We start from the raw sequence: 14,373 nt of genomic DNA, 5'->3' as shown, positions 1-14,373 counted from the left end.
TTTTCCTGCTTTTTTTTTCTCCCCAAGTCCCCCCAGTACCTAGTCGTAGTCTAGTTGTGGGTCCTTCTAGTTGTGGCATGTGGGACGCTGTCTCAACATGGCCTGATGAGTGGTGCCATGTCCACGCCCAGGATCCGAACCAGTGAAACCCTGGGCCGCCCAAGTGGAGCGTATGAACCTAACCATTTCAGTAGTTTGTTCCTTTTCGCTGCCGGTAGTCTTCCATTGCGTGGCCATACCACCATTTGTCCATTCTACTGTTGATGGTCACTTGGACTCTTTCCCGTAGTTGGCTGTTTGAATAAGGCTGCTGAGAACATTTGTGCACAAATCTTTGTGTAGTTATGCCGTTTTGTTTTTCTTGGGTAAATACCTAGGAATAGAATTGCTGGGTCATAGGGTAGGTCTGTGTTAGTTTTTTTAAGAAACTGCCAGACCTTTTCCCAAAGTGACACTACCAGTTTGCATTCCCACCAGCAGTGGATGAGAGTCCTGGTTACTGCACGGATTACTCACCAGCATTTGGTATTGTCAGTCTTTTTCATCTGAGCTGTTCTGGTGGGTATGTGGTGTATCACATTGTGATTTTAACTTACATTTCCTTGATGACTAATGAACATGACTTTTTCATGTGCTTATTGGCCATTTGTGTTTTCTTTTGCGAATTGCTATTCAGATCCTTTGTCCATTTTTTAATTGGGTTGTTTGTATAACATACATACAGAAAAGTGCACAGTTTTCCTTAGGCTGTGCAGATATTCAGTAGTCACGTGTTTGTAACTCTGGGGACGCCTACACGTTCCATAAAAGCGTTTTAGAACCCAGCCTCTTTTCCTCTAGAGTAGAAAATAGCCAAATGTAATTTTATTTGACATACTTTGTTTCAGGATTAAAAAAAGAATCTTAGACCTATTTGTTGTCTTCCTAAGGGGGGACACAGGACCATATTGAGGAAAAGGGACTGGTCTAGGAGACAGATGACCTAGTGTCACCTCTGGTCTCAGTGTCCTTATTTAGGAACAGTGTAAAAGAGGGGACGATGATTTCCGCCTTGCCTGTCACGTATGATTGTGATGATCAGATGGCATAATGTATGTGACAGTTGTTTAACTACAGAGCTTCAGGAAAATATGAATTACTGAGATCTGGAAGACGGCGTGATCTTAAATTCGTGAGACGTTAACGAAGAGTTGAAGTGTTAGAGGAATAAGTCAAAGGGGCAGAAAAAATTAATTGCTAATCCTCATATTTCTCTAAATAGGAACAATTTGAAGGTAAAGTAGATTTGAATAGATGCAGTTAACTTGCATCTAATAGCAAGAGCTGAAGTGGGATGGGCCTTCGCTCATTCAGTGCCAGTGCACCTCTTCCCTGAGTAACCCTTTTTTCTTTTTCAAATAAAAGGTACAAGAGGAAAGGAGACTCCTGCCTTGGCATTAACCCAAAGAAGCAGTGTATATCTTGGGAGGGGACTTCCACGGGAAAGAAGCATCCACACAAGCGTGTTGAACGCTATTTTATGAAGAAGAATGTGGGATTAATGAACATTGACGGAGTTGCCGTTAGCAGTCAAACTGCACCTCCCTCGTCTGAGCCCGTCTCATTTATCCCAGTGAAGGACTCAGATGATGCGGCTCCTCCTGTTACAGCCTGGTTGAACCCTCTGGGGATTTATGATCAGTCCACCACACAGTGGTTACAAGGAAAGGGTGCTTCAGAGCAAGAATCAAAGCAGCCAGACTCACAGGTGGACAGAGAGAGCGCGCTGCTCAAGGCCAAGGTGGAGGAGTTTAACAGGAGGGTCCGGGAGCATCCTCGGGATGTTCAGCTGTGGATGGCGTTTGTTGCTTTTCAGGTAAGTGTCGCTGTCCCAGGTCTTTTACCTCAGAATGGCAGTCCTAATCCTGGGCAAACCAATCTACTCGGTAGCGATTTTTGAGTTCCTATGCTAGGGGAACCCTGGCACTGGGCATATAAAGATTATCAGAATATAGCCCTTGTTCAAAGTTCAACGAAGAAGAATGACGGATGAAGAATGAATGAAATCTGGGGTAATAAATGCCAGATGTTAATGTGGGGATGAAATGAGCAAGTGACTTGGCACTAGGAAGTAAGAAAGGATCTCCAAGAGATGGTGAAAGTTGAGCAGACTCTTGAAAGAAGAGGAGACGTTCACCAGGCAGGGGTCGGCGTTCCTGAAGTACCAACAGAACACACAAAGCTCACAGAACTGCGAAAGAGGGAGGCTGCTCCTTCACTCATCTGCTTGGAGCTGTATACTCTCGTTCTGAAATATATGGATTTGTCTTAGTCCCACTTATTCTTTTGAGCCACTTAAACAATTACCATATTTTATCCCACATTTGGTTGTGTTATTGTTCAAACTGTCTCTTCAGAAGAGGTTTTCAAGACATTGCACGTTAGTTATTGATACATAAATCTAAGTTTAAAATGACAGAGTGGACAGGTGAATCAGGTGAAATAAACACAAGCTCAAACATACTAGGTGATGCAGGCACCCAAGGAACTGAGTTTTCCTTAAAAGAGATTGTGAGAAACAAGTGGTTATCAAGAAAGTCTTAGTAACAGTTCATTTTGGGAGCTGAGAAACCCTTTGGGGCTCTGTAAGCATTGTTGAAATCCTGACGATCCCCCAGTTTGTGTGCATTTGTAAATTGATGTTTTTGTTGTCGAGGACGAGGTCATGAAAAGTCCGGGCCTGTATGCCATCGAGGAAGGAGAGCAGGAAAAGCGAAAGAGGTCCCTGAAGCTGCTTCTGGAGAAGAAGCTGGCCATCCTGGAGCGGGCCATTGAAAGCAACCCGAGCTGCGTGGACCTGAAGCTCGCCAAGCTGCAGCTCTGCACGGAGCTCTGGGAGCCCGCCACCCTGCTCAGGGAGTGGCAGAAACTCATATTCTTACATCCCAACAATACAGCCCTTTGGCATAAATATCTTTTATTTTGCCAGAGCCAGTTTAGCACCTTTTCAATATCAAAAATTCACAGTCTTTATGGAAAGTGCTTGAGTACCCTGTCTGCTGTTAAGGATGGCAGCATCTTGTCTCACCCTGAGTTGCCCGGCACCGAGGAGGCCATGTTTGGTAAGGAGATGATGACCAGGCCTGCTTACGTGGGAGGAGTGATACTTGCTTTCGGCTTTCGTTGAAAATGAAGATTTATTTTTGGTTTATTTTAGAAAGGTCTAAATTGATAAAACTGATTTTTAAAAAAGTACTATGGCTCCTTTTGATTGTAACAGATTCTGCCCCCTCCACCTTCTCGGTGGTGGGGCCTTTGGGCCAGCAGAGTGTGGAAAGTATCAGTGAGCTAGAGGTTCCAGCTTTTCTACTTATTTAACCAAGTAAGCAAGTTGAGTCTCCTGCCTGCATTGGCTGTTGATGGCCTTAGCTGTTGAGATGCCTGTACTGCTCATCTCACCCAGTTACAGGGTCTCAGCAGTAACGTTCATGGATGTCCTGACTGGCTGGAAATCGCTATATAGATATAGGTTATCTGTATTATTATGCCATTAACATTTTTGCCATGTCCCAAGGGAGACCAGAATATAAATTTTGTCCAGTAGTGAGACCCAGGAGACAGCATGATATGCAGGAGCTGGAGACTATCCCTCTTGACTTGAATCCTGGGTTTGCCCTTCACTGGTTCTGGTGTGACCTTGAATAGGTTCCTTAACCTGGTCAAGCTCCGGTTTCTTCCTCAGCAACACTAGTGTGATACCTGCTTTCTGGGGTCATTGCGCACATTAACCAAGATGCTATATGGTGAGTCGAGCTCAGTGTCTGGCACACGGCAGGGATTTATTTGATGGAAACCTTGCTATTACTATTAACTTTTAAAGATGTAAATATATTGCTCTAGAACTAATAAGCATTTACCACATTGACTTAAAGAGTTTGTATTTGACATCATTTCTGATATCCACAAATAGCTTAATGTTATTTAGTAAATGGAACTGTACCACAGTTAAGATGAACTGAAGTTTTCCAGCATGGAACCTTGGTTTGTTGGCAGCACACTGAGCATATGATGAAAACTCCTGGGGAATAATGCCATCCAGTGATCAGTTGTCACAGATCTTTGCTTTCTGATAAAAATCTACTACGCCATCCTTTTCCTAGAATTTTTCTCGTAATGAAGAGCTTTGAGTATTAGATAAGCAATATTCAGACCAACCTCTTGCCTTATTTTTATGTAATATCTGTAGTTTTTATTGTTAATTTTTATATACTGCGATGGTTTCATATAAAAACGAGAATAACTATACTCTGATTACTATTGTGAGTCCTTTTAAATCAGGACATGTATGTAATACAGCTTTGGAAATATAACTAATTTCAGGGAAAAGATGTTCTCGCTGTTTAACTGCATCTTTATAGAAATTATGTTCTTTCCCTGTAATGGTGCTAACCAGGATTCCTCCCCCGACTCTCCCTGCTTCCAGCCCTCTTTCTTCAGCAGTGCCACTTTCTGCGGCAGGCCGGTCACTCTGAGAAGGCCGTCTCTCTGTTCCAGGCCATGGTCGACTTCACCTTCTTCAAACCGGACAGTGTGAAAGGGCTGCCTACCAAAGGCCAGGTACCAGTTCTGCTTGCGCCTTCTTTCTCTCTCTCTCTGCCCCCCGGCTGCTTTTGGGGGAAGGTGTGGATAATGGGAGGTTATGGTAGTATTTTTTAAATATCCTCCTTTTATATCAGTCCTGCTGAGGATTGTTTCTCAGAAATATTCTGGCAATCCAAGGAAAATTCCATAACAAAAGTAGTGAAACATGTAGAGGTGAGAGAAGGTTCGTCCCCTCCCCCAGTATAGAGACTCACTTATGTCCTTTTTTTCTTTCTTTCTTAAGGCCCTTGTTTAAATGCTTGTTATCCCCACCGGCTGGGGAAACAGTTGCCATGCCTTTTAAGCCACATGCTACCCTCTCCCACCCTTGTGCATTCTAATCTGGGTCTTGTGTCACTTCCCAGTTAGCCTTTCCGCTACCGAAAATCTTTGCTGGAGTTGCAAATGAAAGTACATGTTGGCACTTTGTCCACACCCATCCTAACTGGGGAGGAGTTAATCATTTAGATGACGAGTGAACATTGCCAATATTTGTGATGCCTGCGAAGCAATAAGAAAATCTTACCATAGAACTCTCCATATAAGAAAACCTTCTTTTCCCCCTTTCCACTGAAGAAAACTCAGTTTCCTAGTCTGCAAAGATAGTCTAGTGGAAGATGGCTAGGATGTCTAAATTTATGGTGAACTTTTATTGGTCTTTTTTGAGAGGTTAAGGTCTCCATCTTGTGGAATTTTCATGAATTGCTTGTAAAGACTATTTCTATCATTACTTTTATCTATTTTTTTCTAGACAAAGTTGGGTTAAAGAGTATTGGTTAGTATTGGTATAACTGATTATTGGTATAATAAGTCATATAACAAAGTTATTTTAAGACATGCTTTGTTTTTTGTGTGTGTGTGTGGTGAGGAAGATTGGCCCTGAGCCAACCTTCGTCTTTTTTGCTTGAGGAAGATTGTTGCTGAGCTAACATCTGTGGCAGTCTTTCTCTATTTTTTATATGTGGGATGCCACCACAGCATGACTCGATGAGTGGTGTGTAGGTCCACACTCAGGATCGGAACCCATGAACCCCAGGTCTGCTGAAGCAGACTGCGCAAACTTAACCACTGTGCCACCGGGCTGGCCTCCATGCTTTGCTATTTTAAGAATATGCTGAGCTACAGAAGTGGCTCTTAGCTGACTCTGTGGAGCATTGGGTGTGTGGCTGGGGGGTCAGGATCAGAATCACTCTCGTCCTCACCCTTTTGCTGAAACTTTCTGTCTGTGCTGGACAGAGTTACTGACGGCACGGGAGGGCGCTGCCCAGGACTATGAAGCATCGAGAACTACTCTTCTAAAGTGTCAAGAGCCTGATCCACCCTCTGGAGGTTTTCAATACTAACAGCACGTGTCATTGCAAAGCATTTACATGACTGCTTTGGAATAAAGCTTTTTATTTCCTGACACTCCATATCTGAGACATTGGAGAGACGTTGTTACCACAAGCTTGGTAGCATAACATACAGCAGGCAGTGTCTGCTGTTACCGGTCTGTGTTTCTGTGGAATAAATAAATTGGCTATACGTTTATCACACTTTAAAAAAATACCCTTTTTTTCCTTGAGTGCGCCTTCCCCCATCCCTCTTAGAAGAGCAAAACCTAGAAAGAGGGAGTGTCGTCTCCCAGTTCTCTCCTGAGGTGGCTGAGTGCGCTTGGAGTAAGGCCCTGTCAGGTCAGGACGGTCGCCTGCCCGTGACACAGCCTCTGCCAGGCCTGCGTGGCACTCCCTGGGGCTCAGGCTGCATAATCCTGGCCCACGGGGTGCCCTTCAGAAGCCTGCTCATCCTCTTCAAAAGGTTTCTTACAAAAGCTTTCACTGAGCAGGTTATTGGCTCACTTTTCAAGTCCTTGTCAGTTGATAACATGATCGCTTGCCTGTTCGTTGCTGTGTTCACAGTCTGTTCCGTAGGGAATTCTTTATTGCCACTGAACTGGTTACCACACTCCGCAGACCCAGTGCCCACATGAATGGAGGAGGGCCTGTGGTCACAGGGCCCGGCTTTAACACGTAGACCTTCTTATCCACCAGCTGCCCACCGTGTGCAGCTCTGTGCCAGCAAGCATTTATTGAGTGCCTCCTGTGTTCTGGGCACTGTGCCAGGTGTTAGGAACGTACAGTTAGTTGAGATGTGGTCATGCCCTCAAGAGCTCACAGTCTGTCCTGTTGAAACTTTGACTCCCCTTCCCCTGAAAAGGTCTTGAAAGCAACTTGAATTCAGGTCTTAGGGGGCCCAGTGGCGTTAGGGGAACTGGCAGTGCCACTGTTCCCAGGAGTCTGGCCTTCCGAGGTCAGAACTGGAAGCCATTCCTGTCCTGCCCAGCTGCAGGCCCTTCTCGATGGCCTTGGCCGGTCTTTTTGTAAGCTAATCTCAGAAGTGTCATCTCATCACTTTTTGCTGTATTTTATTTGTTAGAAGAGGTCACTAGTGACTTCCAGGCCAAATACAACGAGGCAGAAGTGGGTTGGGGGGGCTAGCTTGGAGGCTGCAACCACACTAGATAATTATTTTTTCTGATTTGGAGTGTGTGTCATCTGCTTCAAAGACTAATGACAAGCAAGATTTCAAGAACCATTAGCCCCTCTTGTGCCAGTCAGCACCTGTTTTGCCCAGTGACTCAGCAGTTTTGTGCAAGTTACGCTAACCTCCATGTTTTAAACCCAAACAGGTGGAGTTCTTTGAGCCCTTTTGGGACAGTGGAGAGCCCCGGGCTGGGGAGAAGGGCGCCCGGGGCTGGAGAGCGTGGATGCACCAGCAGGAGCGGGGTGGCTGGGTGGTCATCAGTCCAGGTGAGGCCCCTCTTCGTTAAGATGTGTATGCCTTTTGCTTCTGGAATTTGTTTTTATGTCTTTGTGATTATTTGTTTATATGTATAAGCTGTTTATCGGTAGCTTCTGGAATTTGTTTTTATGTCTTTGTGATTATTTGTTTATATGTATAAGCTGTTTATCGGTAGCTTAAGAACATTGTACAAACATCAAAATATCAAAAATAAATGAAGTAGCTGTCCTGGGAGAACAGACTGCTTCTTCCCCTGAGGGTGTTTAAGGCAGTTGACCCCCCACCCCGTTCCTTCAATACGTGATGCTTTGAGGGTTCGAGTTTCTTTCCAGAAGAAATAGTTTTCATTTTTTCCTTTTATAGGTTGCTCCTGAAGAAGTAATCTTGTTATTAATCCCCCATTCCTCCATTTTAGTGTGTATTTAAGATATTTTTTTTTGTATGGACCAACAGATCTGTTGAAAAATACTTACCTTTTTTGGAATGCTATAAAATAATTATTGACCAGCATTTATATAACTGTCGTTCTAAATGACCCCAAAGTACCTTCCAGATTTACATTCTAAGACAGTGCTGTCCAATAGAAATATAATTCAAGCCGTATATGTAAGTTCACATATTGTAGAAGCCACATTAAAAAAGTAAAAAGAAACAGGTGAAAATGGTTTTGATAATGCATTTCCTTTATCCTAGTATATCAAAACATTAACATTTCAACATGTAATCAATATTTAAAAATTTATGAGATAGTTTGCATTTTTTTTCATGCAAACTATTTGAAACCTGGTGCGTAGTTTACTCTGACAGCACACCTCGGTTTGGACCAGCCACCTTCCCGTGCTTGAACCACATGGCACGCCCGCCGTGCAGGCTGGCCAGCTCTTAGCTATTCAGGAATTGCGTCACTCCCTGCTTTCCTGACAGTGGGAGGGGAAGAGCTCAGGCTTGGCCCGCTTCTTCTCACATGGGCAACCATTCTGGGCCTTGGTTTCTTCATCTGAGGAATGAAAACTTTGGCTTAGCTACCATCTGTGTGGCCGTGCAGAACTCTGGGCCAGGTGACATCTCTGTCACCACTAAGGCGGGGGAGGGGCCCTTCAGGTTTCAGGTAACTCCTCTGGGCGGTGCCATCAGGTGAGGGTCATGCCTCACTTGGTCTGTTGAAGGCTCAGCTGGGTTTTTTTTCTTTTTTTTTTGAGGAAGATTAGCCCTGAGCTAACTATTGCCAATCCTCCTCTTTTTGCTGAGGAAGACTGGCCCTGAGCTAACATCCTTGCCCATCTTCCTCCACTTTTTATACGTGGGACGCCTACCACAGCATGGCTTTTGCCGAGTGGTGCCATGTCCGCATCCAGGATCTGAACCAGCGAACCCCTGGCCACTGAGAAGCGGAACGTGTGAACTTAACCGCTGCACTACCAGGCCAGCCCCAAAGGCTCAGCTGTTTTGACTTTGAGTGTTCTTTCCCCAAAAGAACTGGAGCTGTTGTTCAGGCTGGCGAGTGGTTTCGTATATGAAGAAAATAATCTGCAGGGCAAACGGAAGTAGATGTTGCACTTTTAGACACTGAGTCTGCAAGGCCACATTGAGGAAGGACCAAAAAATAAAAGTCTTATTGGTAGTAACTCTGAGTGACAGATTCAGCATGCTTCTGTGTTTTTAGGTTGTTTCTGTTAATGAGCAGTACTCTTACAATGCACGATAGTTATGTTCTAAAGTTTACCATAGTCTGCATTTCTGTGAGGGCAGAGTTCTCATAGCAGTGTCCAGAGACCGAGTTAACATTACTTCTCTGTTAGGGTCTAACAGTCACTCACAGGCAGATGGGAACTTAGTTTTCTCAGAAGGTAAAGCACGTGTTGAAACCCTGATATTTTAATATCAACTAGGGACACGTGTTAGTGCTTATATTCCCTGCAAGCTTTCCAAACATTTCCATTGTCGAAAATTTTCTACTGAATTTAATAATTTCTTTCTAATGAATTTAATGGGAGTCTTTAAAAAACCCAGCAGGGTCAGAAGACAGATTGAAAGTTTCTTGTTTCCAGAAAACCAGTGGATACATTTTTTGATTTTGTTTTATTTTTAATTCCTTTATCCGCCTGGACAAGGTTGGCATTTAGAGAAGAGGTGGCATCTATCAGTGATTCTGAAGTATTTTGTATTCATACATCCCAGCTTATTTCTTCTCTCATACCCTCAATTCCTGGTTGTCTGTACTTGTTACGTATATATTTTCGTCCAAAACCATGGAATCTTTTGACTTCCTTATGTAATAAATTTGGGTCTCTAAGTCTGATGTATGACTCACAGGGGTAATTTCTTTTATGATAAGTTTTTCAATGAGATTAAAGGATTACTTTAAATGTAGACCTTTAGAAGAAGGTGATAGTTAAATTTTAGTTTTCTTGAGAAATTCACAAGAGCATTTGCGTAGAATATTAAGTTTAAAATGCTCATACACATATCATGTATTTGAATTCCTTGGTGTTTTTGTTTGTTATTTGTTTATTTTGAAATTCTTACAGATTCACAGGAAGTTGAAAGAAAAATACACAGGGAGGTTTTGTTGCCCTCCACCCAGTTTCCCCCCATGGTGGTACTATTTATCACAGCCAGGAACTTGACACCATCTGCAGAATTTATTCAGAATTCCCCAGTTTAGAAGCACTCATTTGTGTGTGTTTGTATAGTACTAGCCGGTTTTGTCACATATGTAGCTTCCTGTAGCCACCACCACAATCAAGATACAGAGCTGTTTCATCACCCCGAGCCTCCCTCGTGCTGTACCTTTTAGCCATAGCCGCCCTCCCCCCGACCCCTGGGAACTATTAATCTGTTTTCCATCTGTTATGTTATTTCACATGTCATGTGAATGGAATTATACGGCTTGTAACTTTTTAAGACAATTTTCTACTGTAAAACATACATAAAACTGACCATTTTAACCACTTTTAAGTGTACAGTTCAGTGACATTAATGACAGTCACATTGTTGTTCAACCATCATCCCCTCTATTTCCTCAACTTTTTCATCTTCCCCAACTGAAACTGTGCCCATTAAATGCTAACTTCCCGTTCCTCCTTCTTCCCCCGCGACGACCCCCACTCCACTTTCTGTCTCTGACTTTGACTATCTTAGGAACCTCGTGTAAGTGGAATCATACAATATTTGTTGTTTTGTGGCTAGCTTATTTGTCTGCAAAGTTCATGCAATGTGTAGCATGTGTCAATATTTCCTTCCTTTTTAGGGCAGAATAATATTCCATTGTGTGTATATACCACATTTTGTTTGTCCATTCATCTGTTGATGGACACTTGTTGCTTCATCTTTTGGCAATGCTGCTGTGAACATGGATGTACACAGATCTGTTTGAGACCCTGCTTTCAATCCTTTTGCATATGTACCCAGAAGTAGAATTGCCAGATCATGTGGTAGTTCTGTTTAATTCTTTGGGGAACCGCTATATTGTTTCCCACAGTGGTGCACCATTTTACATTCCTACTGCCAATGCACAAGGCTTCCAGTTTCTCCACATCCTCATCAATACTTGTTTTCTGTGTAACTTTTTTTTTTTGAGGAAGATTAGCCCTGAGCTAACATCTGCCACCAATCCTCCTCTTTTTTCCTGAGGAAGACTGGCCCTGAGCTAACATCTGTGCCCATCTTCCTTTACTTTATATGTGGGACCCCTGCCACAGCATGGCCTGATGAGCCATGGTGTGTAGGTCTGCACCTGGGATCCGAACTGGCAAACCCTCGGCCCCCGAAACAGAACGTGCGAACTTAACTGCTGCACCACCGAGCCGGCCCCTCTGTGTAAATTTTTAAGATTGACTTTTCTTCACTTAGCATAATTCCCTTGAGATTCATCCCCATTGTTGCGTGCCTCAGTAGTTTGTTCATATTTATTGCTTGTAGTGTTCCGTGGTCTAGATATGCCACAGTTTGTTCTACTGTTCCCCTACTGTGGGACACTTGGGTCATTTCCAGTTTGGGGCTATTGTGAATAAAGCTGCTGTGAGCATTAGTGTGCAGGTTTTTGTGTGAACGTACGTTTCCATTTTTCTGGGATCAGCACTGGAGAGTGCATTGCTGGGTCTTGTGGTAAGTGCAAGCTTGGTTTTATGAGAAACTACCAAACTGATTTCTGGGTGGCTGTACCATTTTACATACCTTGTCTGTTTATTTTAAAATATTGAACTTTACGGAAGACTCCAACTTTTCTCCTCTTCCATTCTGCATGTTCAGAGTTAGGAAACAAAGTGAAATAAAGTATAGGCTATCTTGAATTGACTTTTTTTTTTTTTTTTTAAGAAGTGAACATAGGTCATAATCATAAGGCCACTGGCTAAAAATCCTGATAGCTTAAGAAAATCTAAAGCAATGCTGTCATTAAATGTCATTTAGCATTCTGGAACTGTACTGTCTAATACAGTAGCCACTAACCACATGTGGCTATTTTAGTGAAAATTAATTAAAATGAAATAAAATTAAAAATTCAGTTTCTCTGCCAGCTGCATTTCAATGCCCATTGTCGCATATAGCTGATGACTACCGTATTAGCTCAGATATAGAACGTTTTCATCGTCACAAAGTTCTGTGGGACAGCACTATTCTAGAATAGGCGTCATGCCCATTTAATTGCTGTGACAGTGTTAAAAATCATCTGATTTCATCAGCTAATTTGCTAGTTTTTCCTGGAATCTTGATTGATTATAGGAGAGTCCCTCTATGCCACCAAGTGTCCCAGAAGGCTGGGCCTGGGTCTTCCTTTTCTTGGCACACACAGCAGGTACCCACCACAGTAGCTGGCATAGCAGGTTGATTGGGTGTCGGTGGTGGTTTGGTTTGCTGCTTAGGTGAGCTAAGAGTTTTTTTTCTTGTTTAGATGATGAGGAGGAGGAACCAGAAGATGATGATCAGGAAATAAGAGATAACACTCTGCCCAGGTGGCAGATCTGGCTTGCTGCTGAGCGGTCCCGAGACCAGAGGCACTGGCGGCCGTGGCGCCCAGATAAGACCAAGAAGCAGACTGAGGAAGACTGTGAGGATCCAGAGAGACAGGCAAGTCCCCCACCCCAGGAGGGACCCGAGCCTTGGGGTGTTTGCCTTCTCTCCATTCCCATTGGGGTGTGGTTACCTGAAGGAAGGTTGCTGGGCTCTCTGGGCACTTGCCAGGCTTAGGGGATGCTAGCCTACTCCTATACCTGTCTGGGGAAACTTTCCTCTTACCGAAAACCAGGGTAGAATTTGGCTGCTGGTGATGCGGGAGCACAGAGGCACTTGACCAGATAGTTCTTGTGCTCGAGGAGTGGGGGAGGCGCTCCTGGTCCCCACTCTGGAGATGGCCTTCCAGTTATTCAGTTAATTTTGCACCTGGAAGCCTGAGGGTTCAGGGTTTAACAACGCAGAATCACTGTCCTAGATTCTGTAACTGTCCAATTTCCCCACCCCCCCCCTTTTGGAGCCTCAAAGATATAGCAGATAGATGTGACTCCGGAAGACACGAGGGCCTGGATGTAGAGGCCATGTTGGGACAGTCGGTATGCAGCTTGTCCTGCTGGGGAGGCAGCTAGCATTTATGGAGACCCCATTGCGCCCCAGGCACTTAACTTATGTTACCTCCTTTACTGTCATTGTGTGACTTGGTACCTGCTACTTGGTGTCTAGTGGCCAGCAGCTCTGGAAGATCTACATTGAAATAAAGGAAGAGATTCTATTTTGATACCTGGAATTGACCCAGTTTCACAAGATACCAATTATATTGCTTGACACGTGACTTGTTATACATACAGACTGAGGGGTTTTTACGGTAGCGAGCCTTGTGGGCATACTTTCCTACCAGTTATGTGTCCTGAGGCTGGGGACTTTTGCCTGTTTTCGTCACTTGCTGAATCACTAGTGCCTAGACAATGCTGGTCCTGTGAGTGCTCAGTTAATATTCCTGGGTGTTGAATGACTATTTGATTCCAGAAATTCTGCTCTACGCAGAGGGGATCAGCATGAGCGAGGGCCCAGAGTACATGGAATGTTTGAGGAGTGGTGAATGGGGTGGCCAGACTGAAATTAGGACCAAGAATTGGGAAAAGAGAAAGAGGTGATCTCTGGGCAGGACGGAGGGGCCAACTTCCAGAGGAATCTCAGCTCACTGGAGTGCTTTTGCACGCACTGGCGTGAGGGAGTCTGCACAGGAGGGGCCTTTCCTGGCTGAAGCCGAGTGCTAGGGAAGAGCGGGGTCTTCCTTTGATGTTTGGGGGTTTTACAGAGTTCATGTTCCCCTTCCAGAAGTTAGCTCTCAAGCCTCAAATTTGAGGCAGTTTCCTGGAAGCTTGTTTTGGGAGCAAACTACTGCTGGGAGCAATTTCTTGTCTCTTAGCTTTTTCTCTAGTCAAAGCCTGGAGGAGAAAAGCTGTCTGACTAATTGATGGCTTTGGTGAGTTGAATCCCAAGTGGTCCAGTTTCATTGTGCTCACGTTTGGATTTCCTCTTTGCTGAGAGCCACAAAGACCAGTCAGATAAGCAGGACCTGGAGGCAAGGGATCGTCTCCATGGGCTCCAGTTTAGAGTTAGTGCATGAAATCAGCTCTGAACATTTAGTTAGAGTTAGGCTCTTATAGTTGCTCTTAATGTTGTCCATTGGTCCTGTTGTTTTCTTTTTACCTTGCTGCTATTTATCTATTTTTCTTTTTTACTTTTTATTGAGATTATGATAGTTTACAACCTTGTGAAATTTCAGTTGTACATTATTTTTAGTCGTGTTGTAGGTGCACTTCACCTTTGTGTCCACCCCCTACCCCCCCTTTCCCCTGGTAACCACCTATCAGTTCTCTTTGTCTACATGTTTAACTTCCACCTATGAGTGGAGTCATACGGAGATGTCTTTCTCTATCTGGCTTATTTCACTTAACATAATACCCTCCAGGTCCATCCACGTTGTTGTGAATGGGATGATTTTATCCTTTTTTGTGG

The 14,373-nt window shown here is 43.9% G+C and overlaps 1 protein-coding gene across 3 annotated transcripts in view; it reads left to right on the top strand.

Annotated features, from left to right (window-relative positions):
* Nucleotides 1-14,373, top strand: part of NRDE2 (NRDE-2, necessary for RNA interference, domain containing) — a 47,226-nt gene that overhangs the window by 20,624 nt on the left and 12,229 nt on the right. For all 3 annotated transcript variants that reach the window (XM_014832084.3, XM_070514190.1, XM_070514191.1), the window contains 5 exons: nucleotides 1,405-1,855; nucleotides 2,696-3,101; nucleotides 4,463-4,596; nucleotides 7,289-7,409; nucleotides 12,293-12,468. In XM_014832084.3, coding sequence (XP_014687570.3) covers nucleotides 1,405-1,855; nucleotides 2,696-3,101; nucleotides 4,463-4,596; nucleotides 7,289-7,409; nucleotides 12,293-12,468 — 1,288 coding nt within the window. The remainder of the gene's footprint in view (nucleotides 1-1,404; nucleotides 1,856-2,695; nucleotides 3,102-4,462; nucleotides 4,597-7,288; nucleotides 7,410-12,292; nucleotides 12,469-14,373) is intronic.

This window comes from Equus asinus, chromosome 7, assembly GCF_041296235.1.
Source record: "Equus asinus isolate D_3611 breed Donkey chromosome 7, EquAss-T2T_v2, whole genome shotgun sequence".
Lineage (NCBI taxonomy): Eukaryota > Metazoa > Chordata > Mammalia > Perissodactyla > Equidae > Equus > Equus asinus.
Note: the sequence above shows the minus strand (reverse complement) of the source record. Positions and strands in the feature narration are given on the sequence as shown.